The sequence below is a fragment of the Leuciscus leuciscus genome, assembly GCF_965113295.1.
Source record: "Leuciscus leuciscus genome assembly, chromosome: 16".
Classification (NCBI taxonomy): Eukaryota; Metazoa; Chordata; class Actinopteri; order Cypriniformes; family Leuciscidae; genus Leuciscus; species Leuciscus leuciscus.
This window is the reverse complement of record NC_138740.1, coordinates 28,880,509-28,894,170: the sequence shown is the minus strand read 5'-3', so window position 1 is coordinate 28,894,170 and position 13,662 is coordinate 28,880,509. Positions and strand designations below refer to the sequence as shown.

General features: G+C 34.9%; 1 protein-coding gene across 4 annotated transcripts in view; it reads left to right on the top strand.

Annotated features, from left to right (window-relative positions):
- Positions 1–13,662, top strand: part of specc1lb (sperm antigen with calponin homology and coiled-coil domains 1-like b) — a 32,466-nt gene that overhangs the window by 13,424 nt on the left and 5,380 nt on the right. For 2 of the 4 annotated variants that reach the window (XM_082140219.1, XM_082140218.1), the window contains exons 8-13: positions 41–204; positions 1,333–1,457; positions 4,994–5,072; positions 5,365–5,451; positions 6,321–6,486; positions 7,685–7,787. In XM_082140219.1, coding sequence (XP_081996345.1) covers positions 41–204; positions 1,333–1,457; positions 4,994–5,072; positions 5,365–5,451; positions 6,321–6,486; positions 7,685–7,787 — 724 coding nt within the window. Of the gene's footprint in view, positions 1–40; positions 205–1,332; positions 1,458–4,993; positions 5,073–5,361; positions 5,452–6,320; positions 6,487–7,684; positions 7,788–13,662 lie in introns of all 4 variants that reach the window. The other 2 variants (XM_082140217.1, XM_082140216.1) reach the window with 1 other exon arrangement.

The window sequence follows — 13,662 nt, the reverse complement described above, 5'->3', positions numbered from 1 at the left end:
CATCCAGGATCTTTGAGTGTCAGGGTGTCTTGTTTTACAGGCAGGAAGAGGAGCGTGGTCGTGTGTATAATTATATGAATGCCGTGGAGAGAGACCTGGCTGCGCTGAGGCAAGGGATGGGCCTTAGTCGACGTTCCTCCACTTCCTCTGAACCATCGCCCACCGTCAAAACACTCATTAAGAGCTTCGACAGCGCCTCGCAAGGTTCACAATACATGCAGATTTATGCAGATGCATTGCATTCTTATATTTGGAGTGGTGTGGCTTATTGTTTATAGATCTTTGCTGGTAAACAAAAGATTGTTGGTTGTTCGAACCCCACAAGGGCGATTGCGCTCTCAAGTGTTCTGCCGGTCGCTTTTGATAAAGAAATTACAAATTAGTAATATGATATACTAGCATGTAGGGCTGCACGATATATTGAAATAAAATCGATATTGCAATATGGTTTAGTGTGATTGTCAAATAACGCAGGCTGCGATAAAATGTTATAAATATATGAGCTACAGGTTTCAGAGTGAAGCGCAGTGTTTACACACCTGATGTCATGAGCTGCACGCATGTAAATGAACACACTGCTGCATTTCACACCAAAAAAAGCTTGATGGATTACTGTGTGAAAATGAAGAAATTAAAATGTAAACATTATTGTAATTTTACAGTAAAACAAAATAATTTTTATTATGCAAATTTTTTTTTTCTTACAGTACAATAGTATTATTATTATTACAATATATTTCTTATTTTGTGTATTTCATTTAATAACAATATCACAATTAAATCACATTAATAATTATTTTATAGTCATATTAATTGGTCAAAAACAGTGGGAATGTGGCTTGATTTTAAATTCAACTTTAGAAAAGATTTGCTGTACAATTTACTTTGTAATCATTTGTGAAATTTACTATCAATTTCTGAGTGAAAGTTGTTTCAAAGAAACCTCAATTAACACATTGAATGAAATTTTGAAGTACAGACACTGAAATAGTATAATGATAATCAAAGGTGCTCCAGTTTTATCTACAACTTAAAAAATATATATTTTTATTACAGTAAAGCTTTTTCAAAATCATTCAGCCGTAAAAGGATTTTGCCATTAAAAAAAGTTTCAGAAAAATTACTTTTTACTCTGAAGGCTTTTTTTTTATGCCGATGGACTCCCCCCAAAAATCTCCCCACTCACTCTAGAATGATTCATTCTTTTCAAATTGTTAGTGTTTTTCCAGTATCGTGCAGCCCTACTAGCCTGCAAATACTGTATATGAAACCTTATATATTTTCTTTTACAAGTCGCATGATCTCTGTGTCCGTTTGTCCATCTCTGTACAGGTCCTGTTCCAGCCAGTCCTGTTGCTGCTGCTGTTGCTGTTGTTGCTGCCACCGCTATTTCCAGAACCCCCCTCAGTCCCAGTCCAATCAAAACCCCTCCAGCCGCTGCTGTCTCTCCTATACAGGTATAAACAATCATGGATATAGTCCTATAACCAAAACCTTAAATTACATGAGTAGTTTAAATCAGGTTATGAATATATTATAACAGTGTTATATGTATCACAATAAAGTTGTTTTTGCTGGCTATTTAACACCTAAATGATTTATATATTACATAATTATAACATTTAATTTTAATTTTAACTCCAAACAAAAACTAAGATTCTTTATAACAAATAAGTTTGTCATCCGTGCAAAAAAGCATTATTTAACCTTCACCTAAAAACAAATTAATCTAAACAGTTACAGTACCGTTCAAACTTTTGGGTCAGTAAGATTTTGTATTTTAGAAAGAAGTCTTTTGCTCACTAGTAAAAAATACTGTGAAATGTTATTAGAATTAAAAATAACTGTGTTCTATTTAAAAAAAAAATGTTTTTAAATGTCATTTATTTAATTATTTTCAGCAGCCATTACTCCTGTCTTCAGTTCAGTGTCACATGATCCTTAAGAAATCATTCTAATGCTGATTTTCTGCCCGAGTAACATTTCTTCTTATTATCATATTATTTTTATTATTATTATTTTGATCAATTGAACGTGTCCTTGCTGAATAAAAGTATTCATTTCTTTACTGACCCCAAACCTTTAAACCTTTGTATAATAGCCTCATGTTAATAGTAAACTGACTTTGCCGTGGGATAGATGGGTCTGTGTTTGATAGATGCATTAGGACGGATCTCTGATCTCTCTAGCAGATGTCTGGATCCTTCTGTATGGGGATTTTTTGACCTAACACCCCTGTCTGTCAGATGAGATCTCCAGACCTGGTGTGTGTGTGTGTGGAGCTAGAGTAGGGCTTTCCTTCTTTTTCTCACTCTCCGTCCTCCACGGATGTCCTTTGCGGTGTTGCTCTTTTTGAATAGGACATAGAAGTCTCCTCAAAATGTGCCAAAACAGGATGTTTTTGTAAGGACAAAAAAAATAAATCAGACAGTTTGACGTACTTTGAGTGCAAAAAGTTTGAGGTACAGAGATTTTGTTTGTTTATTTGTGGTGAATTTGAGTTTTAGAACATGAGAACATCCAATTTGAAATAAAACAGTTTAAAAATAAATCCCTGAAGCAGGACCAGAAAATAACTTTCTTGGTGTGGGATTTTTGACTTGGGCCACTGAAAATTCGCCATGCAATAGACCTCAGTCAGGGTAGCGCCATAGTTAAATTTTGACAGGAAGGAAAACGAGGTTGTGAGAGATAGAATACAGTGATTGTACAATGATAGTTCAATGATTGTACTGTTGTTTAACAACAAACTGTTTGCTCAGCTTACAAATCGTATTTCCGAAGAAAAAAACGCGCCATTGTGAAGACTGTACGCCTATCCCTCACAGCCTCATTTTCATCTGCGTTAAATTCAATATGGCGTCTAACCTTACTATGGTCTATCACCCTCAGCATCATGGCGGACGAGTTTTGTTCGGCAAGTTCGACTTGTAAAATATTTGAAAATCTAGTTCAATTATGAGATCTATGATTGGTTATGCGGCTTTAGAATTAAATTGTAACGATGTTCAAGTTCAGGGAAGAAGGAGGCAGGAACTTTTAATCACCAAAATAAACAAAACCAACCAAAACAAGCGTCAGCCCCTCATGGACGGCTGCGGCATATTAACAAAATAAAACGCAACATAACATCCCAGGCCTGGTCCTCTCTCGTCTTCTGTCGTCACTCCTACTTTAATTAGCCCAACTGGCCTCGCTTCGCTCCAATAGCTCTCAGCCCCATCCTCATTCACGCCACAGAAAAATTTCGTTTCACATTTTACATTTAGGTTTGCAGGTTGACGTCTAGTTGATTATGGATTATATTGTGTAGACAGTATGAAATCCCATCATATGACAGAATAGGGAATGTATTTACTTTTCTGAAGGTAAAATTATGTCAGCATTCGTTCTTTTTCTCTCCCCGGCAGAAATAATACTAGCCCTAGAAAAAAAATCCCATCCCTGTCCCAAAGGTTCACAGAGAGATACGAGATATGTAACTTGCATAAGGTTTTTGAAATTGTCAATTGTGTTACATAAAACTATAATGTTCTTTCTGCAGACAGCCAATATTTTCTTGCTTAAGCATGATTTTATTTGTGAAATTGTGTTATTGGGCACAAGAAAGAGCCTTGAATTTTTCTAGAAATTATATTTACCGACCATTTGTCTTTGCTAGGACTGGACTGTTTATCCAAGTAGGTTGTGAAAAATAACTAATGATTCACACCTAGCTGTTGATGTGTTGACCGCCTGAGCTCCATACATCATTGAATTTATTAAAGTTGTGCTGTGAGCTAGAACTGAGTAATATATATTGCATATTTATGATATATTCAAAATAATTGTTCTTGTGGCATTCAAAACATCACAGATTTTCATGAGACTAGACTCGCCATCTCATGATTTGTATTTTCAATAGTCTCTGTGTTTTAAACTAGTAACAAAAGCGGCTTTTGAGTTAAGTTTATTCATTTCTTTGAGTTGAAACTGTCCGTTTCAAAGAATCGCTTTAAATCTGTGCTTGGTATTTTTTTCATGGTTTCGTAAAAAAGTACATTAAAGCGAAAACATGTACTTACATTGTTAACTATGCATTATTAAATTGGTGCATACTGTCAGTGTTACTATTGTGAACTAAAACTATTTAAAACCATTTGCATTAAATTAAATAAAGCTGAAATAAAATATAAATATTAGATGAAAAACGTATAATTCGCAAACTTAAAAATTTGTAATGTTGCCTTGGCAACTAACTGAAATAAAATAAGTTGAAGTTTAAGTATAAAAAAAGATATAATAAAATAAAAATAACATAAAATTATTAAAACTGAATATATAAAAATATAATCCAAATAGAAATATAGAAATGTCAAAAGCACAACATTTTTTATTTTAAAACTTAAAATCCAATTCAAAATATTAATACATAAATACGAAGCCCCTAAAGGGACATGGAGGTGGAAAAAAAAAATGAGATGGGAGGAAAAATAAAAAGTCAATGCTTTTGCCTGCTCTTGCAAAAACTCTTTCCCCCAAGAAACTTTGTGTTCGCTAACAAAAATGTTGTGTTCTTTGCGAGCGAACACAAAATTTCTCGGGGGAGCGCAAAGCATTTGCGAGAGAACGCAAAAGCATTGCCAAATGATTTCTTTCTTTTTTTTTCTTCACCCTTTCCCTTTAGGGGCTCCATACATATATGATAGTATAAAGCTTAAACAAAAAAAAAGCTGAGGCATATATGATAGTATAAAGCTTAAACAAAAAAAAAGCTGAGGCATATTAATGAAAATGATTAAATACAATTTATTCTTAATTTAGTGAGTTTTTTTAAAAAACATCTCAATTTTTTTTTAATTATTAATATTTGAAATCTGCTTTGCAAAAAGGGTTTGGTTGACATGAAGGTTCTTTCAAAATCACCTTGGTCAGCCACTTCATAGTAAATAATACTGCCCAGCCCTATTGTTGTCTTAAACTGTACAGTATATGTCCCTTCCCTATTTTACAGAGACACACCATCAGCTCAGCCAAACCTCTGTCGTCAATGCTGGACAAGAGGTCGAGCTACACGGACCTGAGCATACCTGGTGAGCTGACGTTTGTCACACTGGAAATCTAACTCCTTGATCTTTCAGTCTTCCCTCACTCCGGTTTGATCTAGTTATTCAGAGGCCAACTCAGAGTTAAAGGTCATGTGTAATCGTGCTGTACCGTTACCCTCGGGCTTAACATTAGCTGTTAATGACCAGAGATTGTGTGCCAGACCTTGAGGAGGAAGCAGGATATTTATTTTAGAAGAGCACAAGCTTAGTCATGCCGCATAAAGCCTGTTGTTCTTTTTCACGATTGTATGTGTGATTTCATGTAATCCAATAGCAGACCACCTCCTTCGGACCTCACCTGTAACGCGCCCCGTCTGCGGCCTCCAGAGGATGACAAACATAGACTCGAATAAATCCATATCAGGTACATTTGGACCTTGAGTACTCGTTCTGCAACAACTAGTCAAGCACTCGACAATACAGTTTCTCACTATCTCAACATTAAAGAAGTAGTTCACCTAAAAATGATTTAAATCACCCTCACGTCGTTTCAAACCCATAAGACTTTTGTTCATCTTTGGAACACAAATTAAGATATTTTTTAATGAGATCTGAGAGATTTCTGTCCCTCCATTGAATGTCTATTAACCCAAATCTTTCAAAACGTTCATAAAGAGATCGTAAAATAAGTCTTCTGAAGAGACACGATCGCTTTATATGATGTACAGATTTTATTTGGCCTTTTATTCATATATAAACATTGATCAGCGAACATAAACAGAATTTCAACCGCACTTGCTTGACGTGTGAGAACAAACCTCATTGGTTCTTGCGTAACCACATACTTGCTGCATAATGCGAGAATGAACCTCATTGGTTCTTGCGTAACCACATACTTGCTGCATAATGCGAGAATTAACCTCATTGGTTCTTATGCCTGCATGACCAAATTTGAATGCTGTAAACATTGTTCGCTAATCAATGTTTATATGTGAATAAAAACCTATTCAAATAAATCTGTTCATCATATAAAGCGATCGTGACTCTTTAGAAGACTTGGATTAAATTGCTCCATTCATATGGGTTTATTTTATGATCTTTTATGAACGTTTTGGGTGAATAGACTTTAAGTTAAGGGACAGAAAAGACAAAAAGATCTTAATTTGTGTTCCGAAGATGGACGAAAATCGTATGGATTTGGAACGACGTGAGGGTGAGTAATTAATGACAGAATTTTCATTTCCCTTTAACATCACACAGAAGGTGTAATCATTTTCATAACGTCCTTGTCAGTTTCTGGCAGAAGCAGCGAAGAGTTAAAGAGAGATTTGTCGGTGACAGACGCATCAACGCCATCTTCAATCATCGCTTTGGGCTCGTCTTCTCCCCAGCTTTCTTTGTCTTCAAACTCCTCCTCCCCGACCGCCTCCGTGACGCCCACCACACGAGGACGTTTACGGTAAGCAGCGGACCTTCCCTGTTTGTCTGTATGCCTCCATCTCTTTTATGTTCATCTCTGCTCTGGCTCTTCTTGTGTTGACTTTCTAGAAGACTCTTACTCGCTGTCAGGTTTGCCAGATGTCTCTCTGTTTCACACTCGATCTCTGTCTCTGTCTGATTACTGCGGTGTTGACAGGCCAGTGTTTCGATAATGGATGTCACTCGTTTACCTGTCCTGAAACCTGACCGTGGGTCCACCGTGGCTTTTGAATAGGCCATTGGTGGAAGACGAATCATTCTGCACTTTCCTTTATTATCAGAGCATTTCCTTCTGGTCATAGCATTAACTTCCTTGCTGGAAAAATCCAGCTAGAACCAACTTCTGATGGTAGCTGGTTTTGCTCAAGTGCTGGTTGGTTGAAACTGGACATTTATGCATGAAGGAAAAATATAAATATTTATTTAAGAATATAATATTTATTTATTTATTTTGTTCCTAATTTATTTGTTATTATTATGTATATTATAATTAATATTATTGTTATTTTTTATATAGTGTCAAATCCAAATCAAGTGCTGGCTGGTTGAAACTGGACATTTATGCATTTGGGAAAAATATGTATAAATAAATATAAACATATTTAATTAATAATATATATATATATAGTTTTTTTTTGTTACTTTTTTATTTCAACTATTGTTTAGTGTCAAATCCAAATCAAGTGCTGGCTGGTTAAAACTGGACATTTATGCATTTGGGAAAAATATGCATAAATATAAACATATTTAATTAATAATAATAATAATAATATATATATATATATATATATATTATATTATTATTATTATTATTATTATTATTATTATTATTATTATTAGTGTCAAATCTGACCTGATCGAGTCATTAAAGGTTTTATAATGTATAATTATTATACACTTCAGTGCAGTTAGTTGACATTTCTGTGTGCCTTTCTTTCATATTAATAAACCTTATAATTGCTTCCTTCAAGTCAGATGATCTGTTTTTACAATACAGAATCATTGATCAATTTATTAATAGTTACAGTGTCAGAAACATCTTAAGAAAGTTGGTGCATCTATGAGGTTAATGCAGCTTGGTAGAATTTCCACAAAAAAAAAAGATTGATCGTTTTTGCTATTAAAGTTGAGTCCAATACAAAGGAACTGTGCTGTTAAAGTGATTGATGTCTCTCCAGAGAGGAAAGGAAGGACCCTCTGTCTGCGTTAGCCAGGGAATATGGAGGATCCAAGAGGAACGCTCTGCTCAGGTGGTGCCAAAAGAAGACTGAGGGTTATCAGGTACATGTTGTTTTTGTATCTACATTTATTTGAGTCACTTGTAATATTAATATAGTCATGCACAATATATACTGAGACCATATCGGTATGAGCTAATTTTAGCTGCTTTTCTATTATTGGTCTGATTAGGCAAATATTAGATGTATTATTATAAAATAAATATCTGCATTTATAAGATTGACCATCATATTGGTTATCGGTCATAACATGAAATTATATATTTACCCCTATTAATAATATATATTGGCCTGAGGTGATAAAAAACAAAACTCTCACACACACACACAAGTTATGACCACAAATTGAAGACCAGTGTATAAACACTACAACCAAAATGTTTGGGGTCAGTACGATTTTTTTATATATTTTTTTTATGAAATGAAATTAATACTTTTATTCAGCAAGGATGCATTAAATTGATGAAATGTAACAGTAAACAAATTTACATGGTTACAAAAATAAATGTTTCAAATGCTATTCTTTCTTTATGAACTTTCTATTCATAAAATAATTCTGTGGAAAAAAGTATCACAGTTTCAACAAAAACTTTGATGATAATAACTTTTAAAAGTTGTAATAATATTTCACAATAATACTGTTTTTACTGTATTTTTGATCAAATAAGTACAACATTAGTGAGCATAAGAGACTTCTTTCAAAAACATACAATTTCTTTGTTATGAATGGTAATGTATACACATACAGTGGTGTCCAAAGATTTTCACTAGGGAAATAGGGAAAATGCTTCATAATGCACTTTAATATATAATATTTTTTGTTCTTTGTTCAGTGTAGCTTAAAATTCTTAAATTCACTTGCCAATTTCACAGTTGTCAGCATTCAGGTATTCGTGTTTGAGTGTGTTTGATTTTTAAACAGAACGTGACCATGCATAATACACAAATTAATTTTCTATCGCAATGACTCCTCTGCCTTCAAGCGTAAAAAAATTTTACCGTTCAGAGAGGGTTTTGGGCCGTGATGTTACCATGGTTTCCCTAAAGCCAGGAAGTGTGCTACATTTCTCCCGCTTCATGTCACAAACAGAAACCCTCTCAGCCAATCAGAGCACAGAACCCTTGTGGGCTCAGATTTGTGCTTTTGATGACCTTGTGATTTAAAGTTGTTTTTTCTTTTGATTTTATAGATTCCGATATTAGCAGTTTAGATTTTTTGTCTTTTATCGCCTCAGTACAAGTACAACTTTCCCCCTTTCAGTTTCTTTTGTCTTTTTGACACCACACAAAAAACCACAGTCTCTGTCTCTTCCTTCCTCTCTACATCTTTGTCTGTCTCTCTGTAAGTGTGTGTGTGATTGATGGTAATGTCCACTAGTGGATAAAAGCCATTTTTCACTGCAACTCTAATGTGTTCATTACAAGCGGCCTGGCTTTACTTGGGAGTGCACTTTTCGCAGAGAGCGCCGCGAACGGGCCTCTGTTTCTCTGTTTTCAATGTGATTAGCCTAATGCTCTCTCCCCTGGGCCTTTCTGCTTTTGCACACAAGACCTCTTTTCATTAGCTGCTCACTTTGAACACTGGCACACAAACGAGAGAGGACACGGGAAGGATGTCTCGATGTCTTCGTAACCCTGTCTCTTCACACGGTTCTGTTGTGCTGACGTTCATTTGGCTGCAAACAACATGGCTGGAGTTTGTTCACTGAATTGTTAGGGAGGGTTGTGGACATAACTGACTACAATGGTATTTAAAGGGATAGTTCACCCAAAAAAGGAAGTTCTGTCATTATTTACTCACCCTCAAGTTGTTCCATATCTATATGAAGTTCTTTCTTCTGCTGAATACAAAAGAAGATATTTTGAATAATGTTGGTAACCAAACAGTTTCTGGTCCCCATTGACTTCCATAATATTTATTTTCTATACTATTGAAGTCAGCGGGAACCAGCAACTGTTTGATTACCAACATTCTTCAAAATGTCTTCCTTTATGTTCTTCCTTCCTTCCTGTACTTCATACAGGTTTAGAACTACTTGAGGGTGAGTAAATAATGACAGAATTTAATTTTTTGGGTGAACTGTCTCTTTTTAACAAATTTACAGTAAAAGTGAAAACAAAATTGACCTTTCTTACTTCAAGTCAGTTCCTCTCAAATTCTCAAGGTGTTTTAGGAGAGTAATCAGAGGTGTAGTTCATCAATTATATTTGGCAACCATTAAGTGTCTATACAGTATATTGGATGGCCACTTTGACTTATGATATATGGTTGTATAATGTAATATCTAACAAAATGTTTAGTAACACTTTACAATAAGGTTAAATTTGTTAACATTATTAAATGCAGTAGGTATCAGTGAACAAAGATTTACGAAATCTCTCATGCTTACCAAAGCTGCATTTCATTTCATAAAAATACAGTAATATTGTGAAATATTATTAACTTTATTACAATTGTCATTACTCATGTCACATGATCCTTCCAAAATCCTTCTAATATTCTGATTTGCTGCTCAAGAAATATTTCTTATTATTATTAGTGTTGAAAACAGTTGTGCTGCTTAATATTTTTGTGTGACCCATGATAGTTTTTTCAGGATTCTTTGATGAATAAAGTTCAAAAGAACAGAATTTATCTTGACTGTCACTTTTGATTAATTTAATGCATCCTTGCTGAATAAATAATTTAAATTTTAGTTTTCAATTTTAACAAATTAAACTTTAACTTTAATTTATTATAACCCAACATGAATCAACCATAAACAACAGTTTATTTTAAATTTAAACCTGGGTTAATAAATGTGCTAAAAATAGTGTCCATTGTTTATTGTTATCATTGTCATAATACCTAATGCAACTTACGTTAACAAATTTACCCTTATGGTAAAGTGTTACTATTTCTTTTTCCTTTTTTTTTTCTATGTTTTTTATTGATATTTTGTTATTTAAATACAATGACAATCACACATCTCTAAGTGTGGCTTAAGTTTCCAAATCCTTTTTGGGGTCACTGTAGTGTCTTTAAGTGGTACGTGTGCTACCGCAGATCTCTGGATAAAAAGCAGAGCATCGTTATCAGTGTGAGACCACTTTGGTGCTCCACAGACCTCTGTCTTTTCCTGCCTGTCGATCCCCTGCTGCTGTGACCCACTCTGATGAGCTCATCACTTCCTTCCACTCCACTTTCTATGGGTTTCCAGAAAGTTGAGCGAGCGCTCTGCCAATTTACGCCGTCCCTTTGCACGTTTACACTGGCCTGCCACATCTGATAAAGGCTGGTTACTCGTTCTTTAAAAATCGAGGGTCCTTTTTGCTAGAGGACGTGGGTGATAGTGTAATCAGAAAGGGTGCTTTTGTTTCTTTTGGAAACTCTTGAATACACATCAGAAGAACCGCAACGGGTGAACAAATATCAGTTCCAGTAAATTGCCACCATACAGCCTACGTATTTCATTCTGGATTCCAGATACAACAAACAAGACAATGGGTTAAAAAAACAGAAAACATACAGAAAAGCAGTAGTTAATGATACTCGCTAGTCTTGTTTTAATGCATCTCTTTACCTTATTATTGCACTTGCATTACCATTCAAATATTTGGGCTTGATTTTTTTATTTTTTTTAAGAAGTCTCTTATGGATGCATCACCAAGGATGCATTTATTTGATCCTAAATGCAGTAAAATAGCAATATTGAGGTTATAAATATTAGTACAATTTAAAATAACACTTTTCTATTGTATTATTTTGAAATGTAATATATTCCTGTGATGCAAAGCTGAATTGTCAGCATCATTACTCCAGTCTTCAGTGTCACATGATCCTTCAGAAATCATTCTAATATCCTGATTTGCTGCTCAAGAAACATTTCATATTATCACCCATTTTGAAAATAGATGTGCTGCTTTATATTTTTTGTTGACACCGTGATACATTTTTTCAGGATTCTTTGATGAATATGAAACATTCAAAAGAACAGCAAAATAGAAAGAAATTTGATCAATTTAATGTTACCTTGCTGTATAAATCTATTGTCTTTTGAACGGTAGTGTATAATGTGTGAATGCAACACGTGAGAGCTGTAGATCTGAGCATTAGTTGAGCAAACGCTGATGCATTAATGAATGCAAACCCTCTTTCCCGGTCACAACAAAACCATAAATGGCCCGCAATCAGTCGAATGGCTTCTTCCGTGTATGGATTGAAGCATGTGTGAAGTATGTTGATGTAGATAAGCAGGACTGAACAAATACTTCAGCACGAGGCGAGACTGTCAGTCTGTGAATGTGTCATGAATGTGAATAAGTAGGTGAACGCTGGTCTCAGTGAATTTGAATAAGTAGGTGAACGCTGGTCTCTGAACAGCATGCAAGATTTGTTGTTTGCATAACAGTGTACCAAGAATACATTTCACTCGTCAAGGAAATGGAGAGCTTATTGTAAACAAATGCACTATTTTTTTTATTATAATGTATGTAATATGTAATGAAGCAAGCCTACACAGAAGGTGGCATATGTTTTCACAATTTCAGTGCTGACTGTTGGGAGGATAAAAAAAGCGAAATTTTGCAAGATCATTTTAATTTCGACATTAAAGGGATAGTTCACTTTGAAATTAATTTTTGGTATGTTTTAGCTTACCTCAAGGGCATCCAAGATGTAAGTGTCTTTTTTTCTGCAGTAGTTTCAATTTTGATATTTTTAGGTCAAACCGTTCTTGTCTGTCAGTCATATAATGCAGGTCTATGGTCACTGTCTCAAAACACAAGCACAGAGTCCAAATTAAAACAATTCCCCGTCGTCCAAATTAAACAATTCCCCATCGTAAGTACCAGTGATGCGCGGGTTGATCCGAAATGAGCGGGTGCCTGCGGTCACCCGCGGTTACCCGCGGTTACGAGTCATCCAAAAATATTTTTAATGATATTCGGGTCGCGGTCGGTCGGGTCGTTTGAAATAAAGATGCCAATTAAACCTTTGTAATTTATATAGTAGGCCTAGTATAGAGAGCATAAGCGGAGTGGAGCGGTGAGAATCTTCGCTCATCGCTCACGGAACTGTCCACCCCTCCGCTCCCCCGCTCAAAGCTACATCAGGCCGCTCCGCTCATTATCGCTCGATCAGCGCTCAAAGCAGTTTGATCCGCGCTCCACTCAAATCGCCCCCCGCTCGCTCCAAAAAGGGGAAAAAAAATCTACATGTAGCCTATATCACTGTAGCTTAGACCACAGCCTTACCTCCTAAAGAACTAATGAGCAACAGCAACATTTTTCAAATAGAAATGTTTTATTTCAAATGACAAATTAGGCCTATGTAAGAAGGAATATAGCCTACACAAAGTCCTGTAAAATTAAACGAATAAATGGGCCTAATAATATGAATAACAATTATATAAACAAAAATATAGCCTACATAAATTTTTTTAAAGTAAATTTACTATTAGGCCAGAATTTTGATAAGTTAACTTTTGTGCAACGCGCACGATTAAAATTTAAATGGGCTTATATCCATTGTACACACAAACTGCTGTAAAATAAAACGAATAAATGGGCCTAATAATATAAATAAAATGTATATAAACAAAAATATAAAATAAATATACATAAAGGTTTTAAAAGTAGGCCTAGGCTAAATTAACTATTAGGACAACATTCTTATAACTGAACTTGTGCGCAGCGCGCAGGATTAAAATTTAAATGGGCTTGTATCAATTGTTTGCATTTTATGCTGTATTTAATTTAGGCTACACTTTAAGTTACCGTATTCAATTTGCTAACCTTTTGCTTTCTTCCCAGCGTGTTCACATATCACACTGCAAGTTTTCGAGAGATGTGTCTTTTTAGATTCCAAAATTAATCTTTAGGCCTACTGACTGAAACGATGTCGTTTTCTTCTACCACATAATAGTTAGTTTTACACC